We start from the raw sequence: 19,821 nt of genomic DNA, 5'->3' as shown, positions 1-19,821 counted from the left end.
CGAGCGCCCTAACCACCTGGCCATGCCGGGCGAAGCTGCTAAGATCTCAAGCTCTTCTGCACAAGATAATTCGTAAATATCTCATATTGTTAGCAAACATGAAATACGATAATACAGATTTCTTCCCAAGCACAATGGCGAAAGAGATTGTAGAAAGATTTGCGAAGTATACTTTGCACGAGAAAGTTAAGTTTATTGCAACATGGGACGAGGCTTTGTCGTACTTGGACGATTGTGACAAGAAACTGGCGACCGACCATTAAGTGACAAACTAAAATCATGGTACAGATTATGTAACGAACGTTTTTATCTAACGTTATTATTGCCGCAGGTTTCTCGTATATAAGGAAATTTAAAATTTACGAAGTGCACAGTAAAGGAAATTATAAGAATTTATGAGACAAGTAAAGAAGAATGTAATGTGAACCACACCATACCTGCTACATCCAGTGCTAACAAGACCTTTCGCCCAATAAAGGTGAACTTCTGTTACTATCAGAATAACGTATTGCACTAATTATGTGACATGAAATCCCTTCACTAAACGACCAGGATTGCAATGTTAGTAAAACTTCAAGTTACATTTCTAAACCTACGAAGAATTAACCCTGCGCTCATGCTATCCTCCTTCTGAGGAATCATCTCATTGTGCAATCATTGGCTTCTATGCATTTGGAAGTTGCAAAAGCTTGTTACAATGGCAATTACGGATGAAGCGATGTAGAAAAAAAATAGTTATAAATGCAGCACGGGGACTGGAACATTATTATTGTTATATAGTGCGATTTACTATATCAAAGATACTAGTCAATATACGCAAACTTGTTTTTATATACCCTGCACTTCGGGTTAGTAAATCATTTGCTGGAGTTTCTATTTGTTGGTTTTCAAAATTATTCCCCTCTCCCCCTCCACACACACACACAGTGGCTCACAGGTTTCGATACTTATGGTGGGCACAGTACAGATAGCCCATTAGGTAGCTTTGCGCATAACAACAAGCAAGCAAACAAATCAAAGTTATTCTTTATGAACTGTTATCTTTTTTTGGTAACAATACTGTTATCGGGAAAATATCTGCACAAGAGTTCAGCTTTGGAAAGATCGGGTACAACATGAAAAACGTGACGTTCTAAGAATCTGTGTAGCTATTAGAGATATACAACACAAGAGGATTAGTATTTTGTTGAAGACATGTTGAATTTCAGAAAATTAAGGAATGCCACAAACCCTTCTTTATGTTTTGCAGTCTGCAGAAATATATTTGAAAATTTAAATCAACAGACGCAAGCCCTTACTGGAGTGAATAAACAATTTAAGTTTTCGTATACCTAACGATTACCTATGTTAAGGTCCAATACTCCAAAAGCGTTCATAAAACTGAAAAGATGCATCCCAGGTGAATTTCCTTAAAAACTCATATGAACAATTATTTTCTTCAGCTCTACGACTGTACTTTAATGGCATTGTTTCATTTAGCTTTCTTCGAAGGCCAAAGTGTTTGAGCGAACTTGGGTGGAATGTGAGAGGTTTTATAAACGATAGTTGTATAGTTTTGTATTGTACAAAGAGGTGTGGACAGTGCCCAAATACGTTGTTGAAAGTAAGAGTTTGTTCTGTTCACCAGCTTCTGAAAAGTGTTTTAATCCTCGAGTTAAGGAGTAGTTTTCGAGTTTAACTGTTAAGGAAGAACAATATCCTAAAAATAGTAGAGTTTCATATCGAATCAATGAAGAAAAAATCAGTTTTAACGCCCTTGTACAAGCAAGAAAGCACGATATTGGAAACTACATAGAGGGATTAAAATATTTTGTGAAGTAAATAAAACTAATCCTCAGCCGTCTCCAGCCATTATAAATCCTCAGTAAACACACACACACACACAAACATTCTGCGTGATTCGTGAACTTGTAATGTTGCAGGTTTTAATACTATAGTTTTGATGCTTTAAACATATGTTAAAGCTTTCTGTCGTTACTAGCTGCAACATGTGGAACTTCCTTTTTCTTGAAAACTACAATTCATTCGTATTGTCATCAAATTAATCCACTTTAAAAATCAGTTCTACTCGCAGCCATATTACGTTAAGTTTTTAAAACTCAACTCGACAACTCTTTCTTATTGTTTGAAGAATTATAGTTGATTTTGAAGGAAACCGGATTTTGGGAAAAAGTCTTTTCTTCCAGCACAGCGGTCGATCAATAAAGTATAATATTTTATAAATAACGTTGCGTTGGTTCTAAGTTTGGGGTGGACTTTAATAGTTTTCAGAATCCAATGAAACTCTCTATTCTTTGTTACACAAATGTTAATTATTTTATCAGTTAGTTCGAACTTAGTCATAATGTTTTGTCTCTAACAAAATCCAGGCAACAGTAACAGTTAGTTACTTACCAAGTAAAACTTGCCGGTTGTGGGTAATACATACAAAGTTCCAGAAGGGTTTACTTACGCAAATTAACAATTCAAACATCGTGTGCTGTATAAAAAAATAATCGAAATTATTTCTTTCTTTTGTGTTTGGTTTGTTTTAAATTTCGTGCAAAGCTACACGAGGGCTATCTGCGCTAGCCGTCCCTAATTTAGTAGTGTAAAATTAGAGGGAAGGCAGCTAGTCATCAACTCTTGGGCTACTCTTTTACTAACGAATAGTGGGATTGACCGTCACATTATAACGCCCCACACAGCCGTGATGGGGACTCGAACCCGCGACCCGCAGATTGCGAGTCGAGCGCCGTAACCACTTGGCCATGCCGGGCCATCTTTTGTGTATTCTAGGCACAAATAATCCCGTCATGGGATTGAACAACGATGTGTGGCAGTGTTCTTGGAGAGGTTAAAAATTACACATAATCACGCATTACCAGATTTTCAGTCTATGTAGCGTTGTTTCGTTCGTATTGGATTCTTTGTTGTTTTCAGTATACATTTTTGGGTAATTTAATTTCCATGAAAAAATTAATTTGAAAATTTCAACGTATGAAAGAATTTAATTGTATTTCTTGAGAAATGCGCCCTGAATTCTCATATTAAACGTATTTCTGAGGATTTAAAAACCTATAAAAATATAAAGTCCTGATACAACAAATGTCGTGCGAGTCATGTATGAAATCCCATGTATGAAAAAAAAAATCTATATAGAATTTTAAAACAGTCAAACATGAAACGTTTCCATCATACATATTATGTAATAAAATATAAAAATGTAGGTCAAAAGCTTAGCAATCTGGTGTTGAATTGAAAGAAGTATCAAGCGATCGGTCCTTTATAGTGCCTGAAGCATTATCTTGCGTGACTCTGTAAAGCTAACGGCTTTTTTTTTTTTTAATGTTTCGAAAACTCTGGTTTATTACTGAGACTTTTCTAACTGGAAATGACCATGACGGCCATTTTCATTATCTCTAAAAACTCTACTTTTCCCGGGGTGGGACTTTTATGGAACAAGTTAACGTTTCAATGACCGTTAGGTGTTCTTGTCTCCAGCGTGTTATCCTCTTTTCAGTCGCCTGTTGCGAGAACGACGTCATTCTAGAGATCACACGCAAACTGTACCCAAACAATCGGCGAAGTTCACCAGTCTCTAGGCTGAAATATTCGAAAGTTTGAGTTTACTCCAAATGTGAACCTCTTCAAACACTTTAAACATATATATAGCTTCGTCTGTATACGTTTTAATAGAAGATGTTAAATGGATATTACACCCACGATGTGACGTTGAACACCAAATACTGCTCTTCTACTCCCCAATGTGTCATATAGTCTGTTTGAAAAACGTTATGTAATGAAAAAACACGTGCTCATTCTATTCGGCATGCACTTTAAATACAAGCACGTTTTAACTATATGACGTCTGGATAAGTTGCAGCTCTATCAGTAGAAATAAAATATCTCTAAACATGCAGGAAAAACTAAACATATAGTGACGAATAGTTTAGCCAATCGAAAGTCCGAAAATTTAACACGTGTGAAACTTTCATTCCAAAAACATATCAATATGAATGGGGTGAGACACGTAGAAACGACAACCCAGAACTTCAGTAGATCCGTCTCAAATAAAAGTAAATATCTGAGTGAAATACGAATTCAAAAATCACTTAATTATTTTAAGAAATGTCTAACTTAGAAACGACAGCGAAGCGTTTTGTGCTTGTATACGTCACGTAAATAAAACTTATTGAATGTAATATCATTCCTCACAAAGAAAAAAAGAAAAACTCTCCAAAGTGCGTCATTAATTCAAAACAAGAGGGAGACAGCACAGCAACAGGCTTTCGGCTCTTGAAGTGGTCCCAGTTCGTTGAGTATATATGGTAATAACGAAAGGCAACTGAGCGTTTCAAAATGGCGTACTCCTAAAACGAGATGGCAAAGTTATATTCTAATTCCTTTTTAATAGTCACAAACATCACATAGACATGTAAAGTCTAGCGTCAGACTACAAGTTGGGTTTTAATCTTTCTAAACGGTATTCACGTTATGTTGGATATTATTTTATACTAATTTATGAAACTCTTATAGCCCCAGTTGTCTGCCTGTTAAAGTTGCTTATTTTACTTTTCGTGTTAGATATTTGGATAGTCATTTGCCATGTATGTTTGCCACAGTTTCTTTTCATTAAAAATAATACATAAATTATAAAAATCCACTTGAATTTCTCAAATGGAGACAGGAGTATTTTAAGCCTACTTTATTTCAGTAAGCGACGATTAACACCCCAAAATAATAATAATATTAATACGTTAAATATTTTTCTTTTGAAACTATCTTCAGAGGCAGCCTTCTACCTTGAAGTTACCTGTCAAAATAGAAGGTCGCTCCTGACGAAGGTGTAAAATCCAAACGTCAAGCGAATGTAAATATGTTATCTGGATTTTACAATCGTATAATCCAATCACAAAATAGCCTATATGCTTAACGTATTTAACTAAAATTATAACAAAGTTTGGTTGTAAGTATTGTATGTATGTACATGCTCAGATATCAGACTTTTTTTTCAACACATGTCCCACATCCGGTCGTTGTTGGCCGAATGGAAGCTTGAACTTGGAAAACGGCTGCTACTGACTATTGAAATAGAAATTCACTGTTGATCTTCTTTACCTTGTTGGTCTGGCACGGCCTTGTGGTTAAGGCGCTCGAACCGCAGTTTGCGGGTTGCGGGGTCGAAATCATCGAATATGTTCATCCTTTCAACCATTGGGGAATTATAATTTGACAGCCAATCCCACTATTCGTTGCTAAGACTAGTTCAAGAGTTTCCGGTGGGTTGTGTTGTCTAGCTGCTTTACCTCAAGTCCATCACTTAAAATTAGGGATGGCTAGCGCAGATAAATTTTCGAGTAGCTGTACTTGAAATCCAACAACCAAACAAATTTTATTTTGTTGTAATGGAATTTTAAACAAATCTCAGATATATCTCTCTCACACGCACACACACACACACTTACTGAACAGGCTGTTTTGTTCAAACAACAGTCGTTGCAACAATATACATACGACTTTTCTACAATTTGTATGGCTAAGTAGAAACGTTGATTTGTAGCATAATCACAGGTATATGTTTTATTAGACGTAACCAATACTGACTGTCAGTGCTGTGTCTATCGCATGGATCGATCCCTGGAATTTAGCGTTACAAGCTTACCGCTATGCCATCGGGGGCAGTACTGACTGAATGAGCCGGACTCCATGTGTCGTGTGGTAGAGTAACGTTGAGAATTCGTGCGATGTCCAAAGCCAAAATAAAATATACTGGCTATTCTTATTATATCAATACGGATTTGCTCTGTATTAAGTCGAAACGTTTCTCTCAGGTGTACCAGTATCGTTACCTAAAATCTCCAAGTTCATCTTTTAGAGTTAACCTTTTCTATATATAGTGGGACCTCTGTCACGGTTATAAACAACTCTCCTAAGCCTATCGTGTCCGCTCTCTTGGCCGTCTGTGTGTTGGCTAATTAAGATGTAGTTATTGTATAATGAAAACCGTCAGTACACGGTAGAAGAGAGTAAAACCTTAGGCGCAACGTTTAACAATCTCTAGACACGTTATTAGTTGCATCTCATCCATCGTTTACAACCACCTGGATGCCAACCTATAAGGCAGTGTAACTGTTTAAAATTGCAGTTCTATATCTGCATTTTAAATGTCGTCGTATATCTTCATTGATACTTGTACAAAAACAAATCATTTGCAACACCGCCAAGCGGCGATGTTGGATAAACATACTGAATGTTTCGTCAAGAGAATACACAATTACTTTTTTATTGCTTATACAATACAGTCGAATACATAACCAATAGTACGGCATATCATATAGAATCTACAAACTAGAGTAGGATTCGAACCTATGATCACTTGCCACGGTAAGGAGAGTTCAACATTTAGGATAAGATCGCCACTTTTTATCAGATACAAAATCCTAAAGTTAAACATTTCTAAATTAGAAATGTATTTTTGTTGATTCTTAAGAGAGTTATTTCAAATTATGTTTATTTTAAAAATATTTTGCTTTAGTCCCCCTCCCACCCCTGCTGGTTTGGCGATAAGCTTGAAGTCTTATAACGCTAGAATTTGGGAGTGCACCCATGGGAAACAACTCATTGAATATCTTTGCTCTAAAATAAATATTTTACTTTAATAGCAGTATAATGAAAAGTTACGTTTTATTATTATTACACAGGTGTAAACTGGGAGCATAACCTGACAAGCAAACCTGCATAAATAGACAGACAATTAAAGGCAAAACCATTTCTAAGTTTATTCTAGAAAATTGTGACGCGATTAATCTAAAAGAATTCGGGCAAAATCGGACGTAAATACATGTTTTGATTATTGCCAGTTAACGTCACCCTGTAATTAGTCCGAGTGTTGTTTTTTAACATATCTTTTCATGGTGACTGTCGTCGTTAAAGATTATATTGTATATTATATAATACAAACTGAAGTTTTGTGTGCATTAACGTGCTCAGATCATATTCGTTTTAAAAAGTTTCGATTCTTATTGGTTAAAGTTCCATTCTGCGTTTTAGAAAAAATGCGGTAAAATTGTTTTCTCACCATTACTCAGCGCTAAGCACAATTCAACAAGCTTGAAGTCAGGACGTTAATATTTCGCTTGAACATATAACACTTATTTCGGGAAGAATTGTAGTAACTTTAACAGTGCGAATATAATACTTGTGAACAGGCATACTAAAGTTGTTTTAATGGGGAAGGAGCAGGACTTGGTGATTAGCGACCAGTCTGTCGATCCGAGTTTTCGTGCTTCGCACCTCGTTACCGCAAAATAAATAAATAAATCGCGCTACGTGCTTTGGGACCGTGGGTGCGTTATAAGAGTGACGATAAAATCTCACTATTCAATTACACTAAACACTGAGTTTGCAGCAGGTGGTGTTCCCTCTAACCTACCACTTTAAAATAAGGTACGGTTAGCAAAAAGAGCTCTTGAGAAGCTTTGCGCGAGATTCATCAGACAGTACGGATATAACGTTTGTGAACAGGAATACTGTATTAATTTTAACAATACGGATATAACGTTTGATAACAGGAATACTGTATTAATTTTAACAATACGGATATAACGTTTGATAACAGGAATACTTTAGTATCTTTAACAGTACGGATAGAACGTTTGCTAACAGGAATACTGTAATAACTTTAACAGTACGGATAGAACGTTTACTAACAGGAATACTGTAGTAACTTTAACAGTACGGATAGAACGTTTAGTAACGCGAATACTGTAGCAACTTTTACAGTACGGATGAAACGTTTGCTAACAGGAATACTGTAGCAACTTTAACAGTACAAGTGTAACTAACTTTTTTTTAGTAGGAATACTTTAGGAACTTGGCTTTAAATGTGGTACAGGTACATTGTATTTACTTTTAAAACATAGTAACTCGGAAGATTGAATGGCACGACTTTAGTATCTTAGTTAGAAATAGTATAAAAAGCAAATAAACAAGCTGTTTCGATAACTAATTGCTCGGGAAATCGTCAGGAAACCACGGTAAAACTCACTTAAATGCTTAGACATAGATACTTACTATTCTATAAAGCTTGCCTGACGAGGTGTTGTAAACTACTGTGTGAGCCTAACACGGGAACTTAACGCGATACCTGAATGATCAATGAACTAGGTTTTCGAGCACGTTTAGTGGTATAAATCACTTTAGTTTCTAGCCCTGAAGCACAAAGAAACTAGTAAAATACCCGGGAAACAGAAACCAATCGAACAACTTTGCACACCTTGTTTCATGAACAACCGTTTACGTGTTATTTTCAATTATTAAAGTCAATCCGTGCAGTCAACCGGGAGAGCATCCCAAAACCCATCCCCCCCACACACATGGGGGGGGGGGGCAAATTGAAATATTTCTAGAATCTGAAAAGTAAATTCTTGTTTGGAGCGATAATTTACAACCAGTCCCAACTGCCTCCAAAACTCCATGACCTTTCCTTTGGTAGGCTGAGTATTAAAATTTCGAAAATTCAAACATAAGTACTTATTCTGAATTCAGTTCTTCATGTACAAGCCAATTTTCATGTAATTCCGTAGAGCTAGTTCTTGGAATTCCCCCAACTCCTTTGATACCTATATTTGGACTACTGTATGAAAATTTCCGAAATCTGAATTTTTGTTATTGCATTGAATGATTTCTTACAATTTAATGCTATTTTTTCAAATAAATTGGATCGTTCAAGCCTCAAAATTTGCCAAAAGTTCTTGATCGCCCATTTTTTCGGTTTCCTTTCGAAATATTCTTCTTCATTTACATGATGCGAGGATCAAGAGCCTGCTTGGAAAATCTCGAGTCGTTTAAGTAAAAAATTGTGAAGGGTTCAAAAAATGAGTAAACATAGATACCTGGATAACACTGAGTTAGCTGTTGTATTTATTTTTTCTACATAGCAGGAAATAAAACCAGTCCAAGCTAATTAGTTATCGTTGTGTTCCCATCGTTTCTCAATTTATTTTTATGGCACTTTTCCAAACACGCATGTTTGATGTTTGGTAAGACCTTTATTGTGGTTTTGCTGCCTCAAAGTCCCGATTATTTATGAATACCTGCGTAAAAGTGTGAGTTCAGTGATGCATGAAACTTATTATGGATGTCTCGAACTAATATGAGGTTTCGTAGGTCTAACATCACAACAGTACATTTTCGAATAATCATTTTTTGTATATTTAATTTGGAAATAATCACACCCACTGTTTTACATAAGTGTGTTTTATTGAGAGAACTTTGACACCGTAGAAGAAACATTCTTATCTTGGGGAACAATCATAGTCAATTACACTGACTATTTGGATGGGTATTCTAGTCAAGGATATTCTAACATCTTGTACAAGTACAACGTATTTAATATTCAAACAGATATCTAACACGTGGGAGTATAGGGGGAAAAGTACAAAAACGAGAGTTAAAAAAAAAAACTTAAGCGTGTCCAGTCAACCGTGATCTTGTGTTACAGAGCTCTAATTGACGTTTTTAATTGGCACATGTGATAGAATCTGGTGAGATTCAGCAGGAAGTTTGCACTGTCGTTTAGCCTACAGGTGTGGTAAGCAGTTCCCACGATCACCCAACAATGTATTTATCCAACCTGTGTTTTTTTTTTTTCAACGCTAACACTGTTGGTATTATTGGGATTTAACTGGCGGTTAAACGTTGCTTATTCAGTACTTTAAAAATATTGATTTGCCACAATATGTTATTAATTCGAAGGAATACGTGTGCCAGAAGGTGACAAACATCTTCAGCATTAATATGATTATTAGTTATAGCATGTTGAGAAGATATCGGTTGTTTGACTTGCATTTGATGTCTCGGGAAGATGGGCTAATTTTCGCGACGTAGTTAGTGAGTTTTTTTTCTCTTGCTGTTTGTTAGGTTTCACTAAGTATAGCGGTGTTTCGATTCACACAATGTCACACTGAGGATGTGAAAATAAGAGTTGTCAATGATTTTAATTTTCGAACTTTGTATCATCGTTTCAGTTTGGCTCAAGGTGCCAGGTTCTTCTGTCTGTATTCAGAGCCCAAGACAGTAAATTAAATGTAACTCAAGTGGGATACTATATCTAAGACCCCTTAATAACATTCATTCCTACAAATTAGCCATCGCCCTTTTGAGGTATGGCGATATAGCAAGAGATAAGCGCCTTAGTCATCAGCTATAACGTTGCAGCAGACTTGAGTTATTGAATAATGAACTTTCTTTAGAGAGAAAAAAAAATTGTGCTTCCTGTCTGCAACTTTAATATTTCAAATAGCCTAACATAGGCCTTGTGTTAGATCATTATAATTACGAAAGTATTCATATTAAAATGTTAAAAACTAACTTTAAAAAAGACCGTCATTGCTGTTAAAATTTATCACAATTTCAACATGTTTTAAAGTTAAATAATGGTTTAAAAGATGTGTCAAAATTTTTCATAAAAATACTACTGAATGTTCACTTCTCAGTAAGTTACTACGCGATGTAAACCCGTTGTTTATTTGTTACCAAATTAATTATGAGAAAAGCCACGATCAATATAGGATTAGAAAATAACCAATATGATATTTTAAAGAAAGAAAATAACACACATAGAATAAATATGGAGCCCAATCTGTCATTAAATTTACCACTTATCACAGAGTTATATCGGTGTCGAGGAATTCCATTTCACATCAGTAACTAGGAAAAGAGCAAATCGAAAGAATAAGACTAGGTTTCTTATAGTGATGGAAGTGATTAGTATATGTGCAGTGTTTTATGAGTAAAAGACGTATGAATGATATACAGTTTGCTAGTTTCTGTTTAAATGCAAAGCTGCACAAAGGACAATCTGAGCTAACACTCGCTACAGGAATCGAACCAATAATTTTAGTTATAAGCCTTCAAGCTTACCACTGAACCAGAATAAATAGTTTTGTATTACTTGACGACATTTTACCATATGAAAAAAAAGGTGACCTTAAATAACTTCAAGAGACTTAGATTTGACCACATCATTCTTTTTTTCTGTTTGTAAGTGGGAAGAAGGGAATAGTCTGTATTATTTCAAAAATTTAATTTTGGAAACTGGACACAGTTCATATGGTTTCAGTGGGTTCAGTTAGAAGAAGCATACTCAAAGTTAGCATTGTACCAGGATTCTGACAAAAGATATTTCTTGTTGTAATATATTTTTGTGACATTAAAGAGGAACCAATAATCGGTGTTTATTGATTTATTCATTATCGTTTTGACGTTATCAAATGTGTTTTATAAGAATACTTCTTTGTCTTCTACAGGTGAATCGGCCACTGACTATGAAGAAAGAAGGAATCCAAACACGGAATCGGAAATTGTCCGCTAAGAGTAAGAAGAAGTGTGCTTTCGGTTTACACGACCGCCTCAAACCACTGGACAAGTCATTCTCTAGTTTTACCCCAACCGGCCACTTGGGGGCTACCATGTCCTCCATGCCTATGGCCGTCAACCATTACATGCAACAAACCAATATACCAATCTCAATGGGCGGCTACGTTACAACACCACCTATGCACATGAGCTCAGCACCTGGGTTCTCTGGGCTTTCACTGCCCTCTAGTGGCCCCCTACCTTTAGGCACAGGGACCTTAGGCCTACCTACTTCAAACAGTATGGTTGGTGCCATGGCTTGAACATTTCTGGTGAAGACCTGTAGTGATTATTGTTGATGCAGAGTACGAATTGATCGAAAAAAAGAAATGTTGCTGAATCGCGTAACTGTAACAATGATGAGAGAACTGTGCTGCCTTCTGTTGAACAAGTGCTTCACTAATACTCCAGCCACATCCTAAAGTATTATTGTTATAATTGTTCCTGATCAGACAGTGACCGATTAGTGGGTGTCGATCTAAATTCACAGGTAGCGAGCAGTTTTGCATATAAAGACTGAGAAATAATGCATAGAAATAAAAAGGATCAACAGACAATGACTGCTAGCTCCAGCTAACTGCCTTCCCTGGGAGGCTTAGTGTACAAACCAGGTCTTCCTGAAATAATATGAGTGTTTAAGTTAGTGTGCATTTCTTCAATATATCCCCTTGTTATGAAAGTGTAGAAACATCCAATCTCACTAACCGAAGAACCCGATTGTAGGACGAGTAATGAGAGTTGTGTGCTTTAAGAAGGGAAGAGTAAGCACGTTGTATAAACAACGTCAATGTAGATACATTTCCTAAACTGTCTACATGTGTGGCAATTGCCAATGTTAGAAGGTGTTTTACTTAGGTACTGTACTACTCATGGAACAACCGCTCTTCATCTGTATATAAAACTCTACAGATAGCTAATATTAGTGTGTTTTGGTTTACTAGAAACACAAATAGCGCAGGTTCTCGTGCTGTTTAAACGTATGTGTCCAAGCTTTATTTAGGGGCGTTCAGGGCTTTGTACTGTTTGTATCTCCAGTCAAAGCTGACCATTGTTGTCAGCTTTCCTCCATCTTGGTACAAGTAATATATATTATAGAAAGTTCCTTAAGCTCTATGTGTAATATAAGTATTCTCTGTTTTATGTGAAACAAATAAAAGTTCAGATTAGAGCCGACTTTTCAACGTTTTCTTTTGTATTTAATTAAAATGATTTCTACTGTTAGACGGTTGTCATAGAAAAAGGCATAAATAATTAAGAAAAGCATTATAGAATTTTTTTTATATTTCCATTGGAAATATTTGAATATAAGCAACGTGCTTGACAATATTTTTCTTCTAACATCATTTTCCAGTCTCATTGAATGGACAAGTAATTATGGAGAAATACTTACGCCACGTTTTTATTATTATTATTATTTTGCAAACAAGCTTTATTGTATAACAATAAAATTTCTCATATTTCTGTATCGTACACACATCGCGATCTCTACTCCAAATGATGAATTAATTTTCAAATCTTTATTCGGTTGCGCCTGAAGAAAGCTACTTCATACCGTCGAATACTCGCTTATGTAAAATAATGATGATGATAAGTTTGATGTATTTTCATGTAAAACGTTTCTCTGTATTTTGTACTCTGTCTTGAACTATAAACTATCACACACTGCGTACTTCTTTCCCGTAAGTTAATACACTGTAAATAAGTGTACTCATTTTATAATCTAAGATTGAATTTATGGTATCATACGATCTTATTCCCTCAGTGGGTCAGCAGTAAGTTTACAGACATGCAACGCTAAAATACGGGGTTTAATTCCCTGCGGCGGACAGAACGCAGATAGCCTATTGTGTCGCTTTGCGCTCAAACAAACAAACGTAATGAGCTTGATTTTAAAACGTCACCTAGCGGAACAGAAGGCTGATTCTGAATTAGAATAGGTCTGCCAATTCTGCCAACAGTAACAACATTAAATAAATCAAGTACCTTGCTCAACTCACTTATTCTGCCAACACTAACAACATTAAATAAATCAAGTACCTTGCTCACCTCACTTATTCTGCCAACACTAACAACATTAAATAAATCAAGTACCTTGCTCACCTCACTTATTCTGCCAACCGTAAGGTTAGCAAGTTACAGGTACAATTAACGGATTTAAACGAAGGTTTGAATAAATTATTCAAATAGCTTAAACGCATACAGATGCGGAAAATTTATCGTTTTTGTGGTTAAAAAAAAACTTGTGTATTATGTTAAATTACTAGTTGAACCCAATTATTATGACGGTTGCGTATACACTGTTAAGCTTGAAACACCGATAGCTGACAAACACAACTTTAGTACAGAATTGTTACATTCTGTCGGAGCTTCAAACCATACTGATTTAAAAACCAGTATCTTATTATTCAAACTATCACCATCATTAGAAAATAAAGAACTTCTGAATAATTCACTGTGTTATATACAGCTAATAAACTTTTAAATTCTGATTTATGCACACGGGAAGTCACCATTTAACGGTGTAGTGTAATACGCCAAAATTTTATATAAGTTTAAACACCAAACAATAAAGCTTCTAATTATAAAGTTTTAAAAGCACCGATTTATAGAGTTATTATCAAAAGAAATTGTTGCCCAAGTAATCTTAATTATAGCTAAAACATAATAATGATATATCGATAGAACTACAATATCACAAGAAAACGATATTTATCAATGAAGATTTTAATACTGGCATTAAAGATATATATTGTATTCTTTTATCCGACGTTGACTTGCTTTACTTATGATTTCTAGAAGTCTTAAGTTTATCTTAAAACACATCCTTACCAAACGTTTCTCGGTAGCAAGACATTAAAACCTTTATTAGGTTTTCATGCAAATTCTCAAAATATTTATTACCGTGATTATTGCAGTTACGGAAATGCATATAAGAACAAGAAAAGTAAAAAGTAAATGGACATGAAACTGATGTGAAAGACGTCTGTATCGTTTTAAATTGCTAACGGGCAACAATGAGTTAAGATTTACTTTTCGGCTTATTTCGGATAAAATTCTCTAGATTTTACTACTAAAAATGAAATCCAAAACTCGTCTAACAATCGTCTTAATACATCAATCAATAAGGTAAAGAGAACATTTTATTCAAAGATGTTTCATTATATTTCTTAAATCAACATATTTTCCATTCTTACTTCTATTAATATTACCTACAAAAAAACTCAAATATAATTTATATTCCTAAACCTAATTTGCTGTATGACTCATTAGAATTTCCTTGAAATATTATTAAATAATTTCAAAAGATAAACTATTTTGTTTATATTAGCTTGAAATGTATATTAGAACACGTATTTAGATATCAGTAGAAATTACAAACTTGTGTCATTGTCTAATTTTGGATAAAAACAACATGGAAAATATAAATTACTAGATATATTTCATTACTTTAGCTATGGTAACGGACACAACATCAAACTTGATGAGTAAACTTAATTGTTAAGGAATTTGTGATTTAGTGTTCTTTGTAAACAAACTCTAGTACATTTGCGGTAGCCAAGAAGTCTGGACACTTTAAAAGTGCCTTCTAGTAATGGTAGAGAACAGATTCGCTTGGTATTTGGTATTTTTAACCCGAATAACACCTTATGCGACAAATAGGCTAAAGACCCCAAGAAGCAGAAATAGCCAACCCCAATTTAGAAGTTACAGTTTAGGATTGATTGCTGATTAGATAGAGGGTAGTCAGTCAACTACACGGCGACTTTAAACCTACTAGAGGATTATTTAAACAATGTAGTGCTCTTCTGAGGATAATTAAAGACATTTTCAAACAATAATAAACATTACTACCTTAAAAATAAGATCTGTCACAAGTGAAAATATTTTAAAAAACACAACTAGTCTCGGCCACGGTTTATACCGCATATATGAAGAGTATTTCAGAGAATCTTTTGTCACTCGTTGCCCAACCCAACAGATGAGCTCTAGTATTGAACGAAACACTATTGACACTATAGTGATTTGTAGGAGACAAAAGATAGATTACAAATGCGCCTCTAATTTTGAATCCGAAATAAATAAATTAAAAGAAACGTAAAAAAATCTACAGTCAACATGATTTTTATCGCAAATTTTAAGCTTACTGAACCATAATTTAGGACCGTTGATCAGAGAGATGGCACCTTCACCCACCACCTACCTGGTTACTAGAAACCTGAAAACGAGATTATTTAAATAACAGTTCTCTTCTGAGGGTACTTAAAACATTTTCAAACAACTTGTAATAAAAAGTTAACAAACTTTAGTTCATTAGCCAAAACTAAACCCATAACAAATAACATATTTTAATAAAAACGATTAGTTTCGACCATAGACCTACATCAGGTGTCAGTTAATTGAACACGTCTTTCGTTATTGGGAAGAAATTAATTTTTCAAAACGCATTCAAGATGCCCGAGATTTGATCAACAGTACTGATGTGCACAGAAAAGTTGAAATGAATAAATATCGGAGCTATCTATCTAGATGAAGTATTATTTTAAACATTTTCACACCTATCAAAAATAAACACTTCATCTAATGATCTCTGATGTATCTGTTGCATTCCTTTAATACAGCATATTCTTTTTAGCGTTGACCCCCCTCATCTGAATTCTTCAGTTTTTTAATGCATAAATTAAACTATGGAATAAACATATTCACAAAATTAACTTTTATGGTTGCTGTCAGTATTGCCTTTCTCATTTACTGTCATAACATAATCTTTGGATTCTTTATCAGTGTACTCTCTGAGTTATTTATTATTACGCCCTTTGGATTCTTTATCAGTGTACTCTTTGAGTTATTTATTATTACGCCCTTTGGATTCTTTATCAGTGTACTCTTTGAAATATTTATTAGTGTGTTCATTGGATTCGTTATCAGTGTACTCTTTGAAATATTTATTAGTGTGTTCATTGGATTCGTTATCAGTGTACTCTTTGAAATATTTATTAGTGTGTTCGTTGGATTCGTTATCAGTGTACTCTTTGAATTATTTATTAGTGTGTTCGTTGGATTCGTTATCAGTATATTGTTTCATTTATTTATCAGTATACTATTTAAATTCCTTATTACTGTACTGTTTGAATTCCTTATCAGTGTGCTGTTTGAATTATTTTTCAGTATACTATTTAAATTCTCGATCTGTGTGCTCTTTGGATTCTTTATCTGTGTATACTTCGAATTATTGATGAGAATATCCTTTCGATTTTTCATCATTTTATCTTTTGAATTCTTTATCATCCTATCTTTGAATTTCCATCAATGTTCCCCTTATAATATTTATTATTGTACCCTTTTTTTATCAATATGCCCTTTCGATTCTTTGTCAACGTAAGCTTTAACTTCTTTGCTTATATTTATTATTCTTTAGATGCTTTGGAAATGAAACTACGCAATTAACAACATAAAGAATACATTAAACATTTTCAATCATGGATGTATCAGCGGCGAAATAATTCTAGACCTAATAAGCAACTGTATCGATTTATCAACATTTCACTGCTGTTACAGTCCACAAAAGTCAAATACATTACAGATTAAGTTTAGAAGTTTTTTTATCAAAACACCTTTTGTTTTAGAAGCTAAGTTTTCAAAAACTGGGGTTTTCACGTCATAAATTTCATTTTTTTGCAAGATCTGTGGAACCAATCAGGATTTTTGTAATCGCATGCATCATATTTAATTGACAAGGCCTTCTAGACTTCCATAAGAATAAATGCACGTTCAATCATTTTATCTAAACCATCTAATATTCATCACTTTTCAGTAATCAGCCAAAAAACAAACAAATATACTAAGACTGATATGCCAGCAACAGACACTTCTTTATTTACCACATTTAATGAATGTGTTGTTGTTGTTTTTTGATTGAATACTTTTACTACTGAAGATAGCACTGTGTGAAAGAAGTAGAGTACTCGCTGAATATTTTACTTACGTGTGTGTGTGTGCAACAAAATGTCTATGGCATAGAAATAATTTTTTTCCTTTAGCTGAAAGCTCATAATGTATGTTGTAAAATATTAGTAAAAACAGTACTTTCAGTTGACATTTCTCTTCCAACTTGTTAACAAAACTGAAACCAGTTGCGGTGTTCAAAAGGATTGACGAATCTTGAAGCGTTTGTATTAATTTAAATTGTTCCAAAAATCGCTAATACTGTTAACATAAGACTCACATGTTTTGAAATCGGTAACTAACAGATACTAGTTCTGTTAATTTAAAAAAGACTGACTTTTGTCACAACCGGTGATACCATTAAGATGTGATTGAATGAGACTGAAACCAGTACTGTACTAAAATAGCATCGATTAGCAGCGAAATCAATTATATCTTAAAGATAGGACCGAGCTGTGTAGCGACTAACTATACGAAGACTAACTAGTTTTATAATCTGTTGCTGTATTTAAACGTTTAGTGGGCTTCACGGACTTATCTATAACTTCAAAAAATGCATGAATTTTTCTGTTATTTTTCATTACCTCCCCCCTAATTTAAGCGGAGTGGGTTTGTCTATTTTAGAAACGCTACGTAAGGTCTATCTGAGAATTGCTGGGCACAATTTCGAGCTACTATACTAAAAAGAAGGTTGCTGGTCGATATTACTCACCGTCAACATTTGGGCTACTCTTGTCTAATCGAATAATAGGATTTGAGTGTTACCCTTATAACGCAGCTTGTTTGTTTGTTTTGAATTTCGCGCAAAGCTACACGAGGGCTATCTGCGCTAGCCGTTCCTAATCTAGCAGTCTAAGACTAGAGAGAAGGCAGCTAGTAATCACCACCCACCGCCAACTCTTGGGCTACTCTTTTACCAACGAATAGTGGGATTAACCGTCATATTATAACGCCCCCATGGCTAAAAGAGCGAGCATGTTTGGTGAGACGGGTATTCGAACCCGCGACCCTCAGATTGCGAGTCGAGCACCTTATCCACCTGGCCATGCCGGGCCATATAACGTAGCCACAGCCCCAAAGTGCGCAACGTAATTTTGCAGCAGCGGGTCACGAACCGTTAATGGTCGGATTCACAGTCTAGGTACACTAATCGCTTATGTTTATCTACATAAACGTTTAAGAGTTACTTAGGGCGACTAATAGGCTGCATGCTATAGATTACTTGAGGCAAAGTAAAAAAAAAAAAAAGGGCAAGCGTTTGGAATGCGCGCATTTCAGAAGGTTTTTCTTGTGTTTCATGTTTGTAATTCTATAAGCTTTAAGATAAAATATCAGCCTACCTCTGGCGGGAATTCAATGCTTCAATTTTTTTCCCCCGAAATACATCCTTATGTCACGATTATGTTATAAAAGAAATATGTAAAATAAGGGATGTGGTATTGAAATCACATGATCAGTTTCTAAAAGTATATGATTATGGTAACCACGTAGTTTGAATGGTTAAAAAGTGCTTTGCTAATAGTAGATAGGGTGTTAACCCTTTAGTTGAGACAGAAGATCTTTCGTTTATCGAGGCTAAGAGAAATCAAATCCTCAAAGCCAAAAACTACGAACGTGATGACAACCATATCATGCTCTAGTTTTACATTAAACTTTCTTTAAGGAAAACTTATACATTTAGAATAATGTTTTATTGCCACCGTTATGGGTGACGACTTTTCAAATAATGATTACATCGCGCTCTTAACTAATCTTTCAAACTGCATCATTATTTCATTTTCCGATGATGTCGCTATTGTGATTTTAGAGATTAAAGTTGGTCTAAATATAAAATAATGATAATTTTGTAATTTTTATTTCAAGTATGTTAAGAACAATTTACACCCTAGCCACGTCTTTATCTTATCTTACTTTTTTTTCTGTCTAAGGTACATAAAATGCTGTAAATACGATTTTGCAGTATAAAGTTTGTCCTTGGTTTACGGTTATTCGTTCGAAGAGCTGTTATGTAAATCATTTAAAAAGTAATAGCAGAAGAAAACATTTTTTTTTGTCGCGTCTATTCCATTAGAGTATGCATAAAAACGATTGCTATTAATTCAATAGAAGAAAAGTAAAATCGTGATCAGTCAAGTGGAAAAAAGAATACATTGATACTTAAAGGGGCCAAAGAGATATTGACGATTTAATCTTTATAAAAATCGTTCTTCTCTCGTATTATAAAAGCTTATTTGGGAATTTAAATTACATTTTCGTGACTCGAAAACGGACAAGATGTCAGGCTAGTTATCTGTGAGCGCAACTTTATTGTTTTTTTCTTTTTTTTCTTCGTCCGCTTGTCAAAGTTTTGAGCCGTAAGCTGTCACTGCAATTGCTACCTTGTTCAACTTTCATTGACGGAGACATTGAACCTAATATTTGCAAGGGTCACTTAAAATTAAAAGTAAAAACAAACTGACGACGACAGACCCTAGCGTC

At 34.7% G+C, this 19,821-nt stretch overlaps 1 protein-coding gene across 5 annotated transcripts in view; it reads left to right on the top strand.

Annotated features, from left to right (window-relative positions):
• Positions 1 to 12,566, top strand: part of LOC106458478 (GATA-binding factor 2-like) — a 178,958-nt gene extending 166,392 nt beyond the window's left edge. For all 5 annotated transcript variants that reach the window (XM_022384695.1, XM_013917998.2, XM_022384692.1 and 2 more), the window contains one exon: positions 11,292 to 12,566. In XM_022384695.1, the coding sequence (XP_022240403.1) occupies positions 11,292 to 11,663 (372 nt within the window). In that variant the 3' untranslated portion in view covers positions 11,664 to 12,566. The remainder of the gene's footprint in view (positions 1 to 11,291) is intronic.
• Positions 12,567 to 19,821: the final 7,255 nt, after the last annotated feature.

The sequence above is a fragment of the Limulus polyphemus genome, unplaced genomic scaffold (genome assembly GCF_000517525.1).
Source record: "Limulus polyphemus unplaced genomic scaffold, Limulus_polyphemus-2.1.2 Scaffold469, whole genome shotgun sequence".
In the NCBI taxonomy this organism is placed as follows: Eukaryota; Metazoa; Arthropoda; class Merostomata; order Xiphosura; family Limulidae; genus Limulus; species Limulus polyphemus.
Note: the sequence above shows the minus strand (reverse complement) of the source record. Positions and strands in the feature narration are given on the sequence as shown.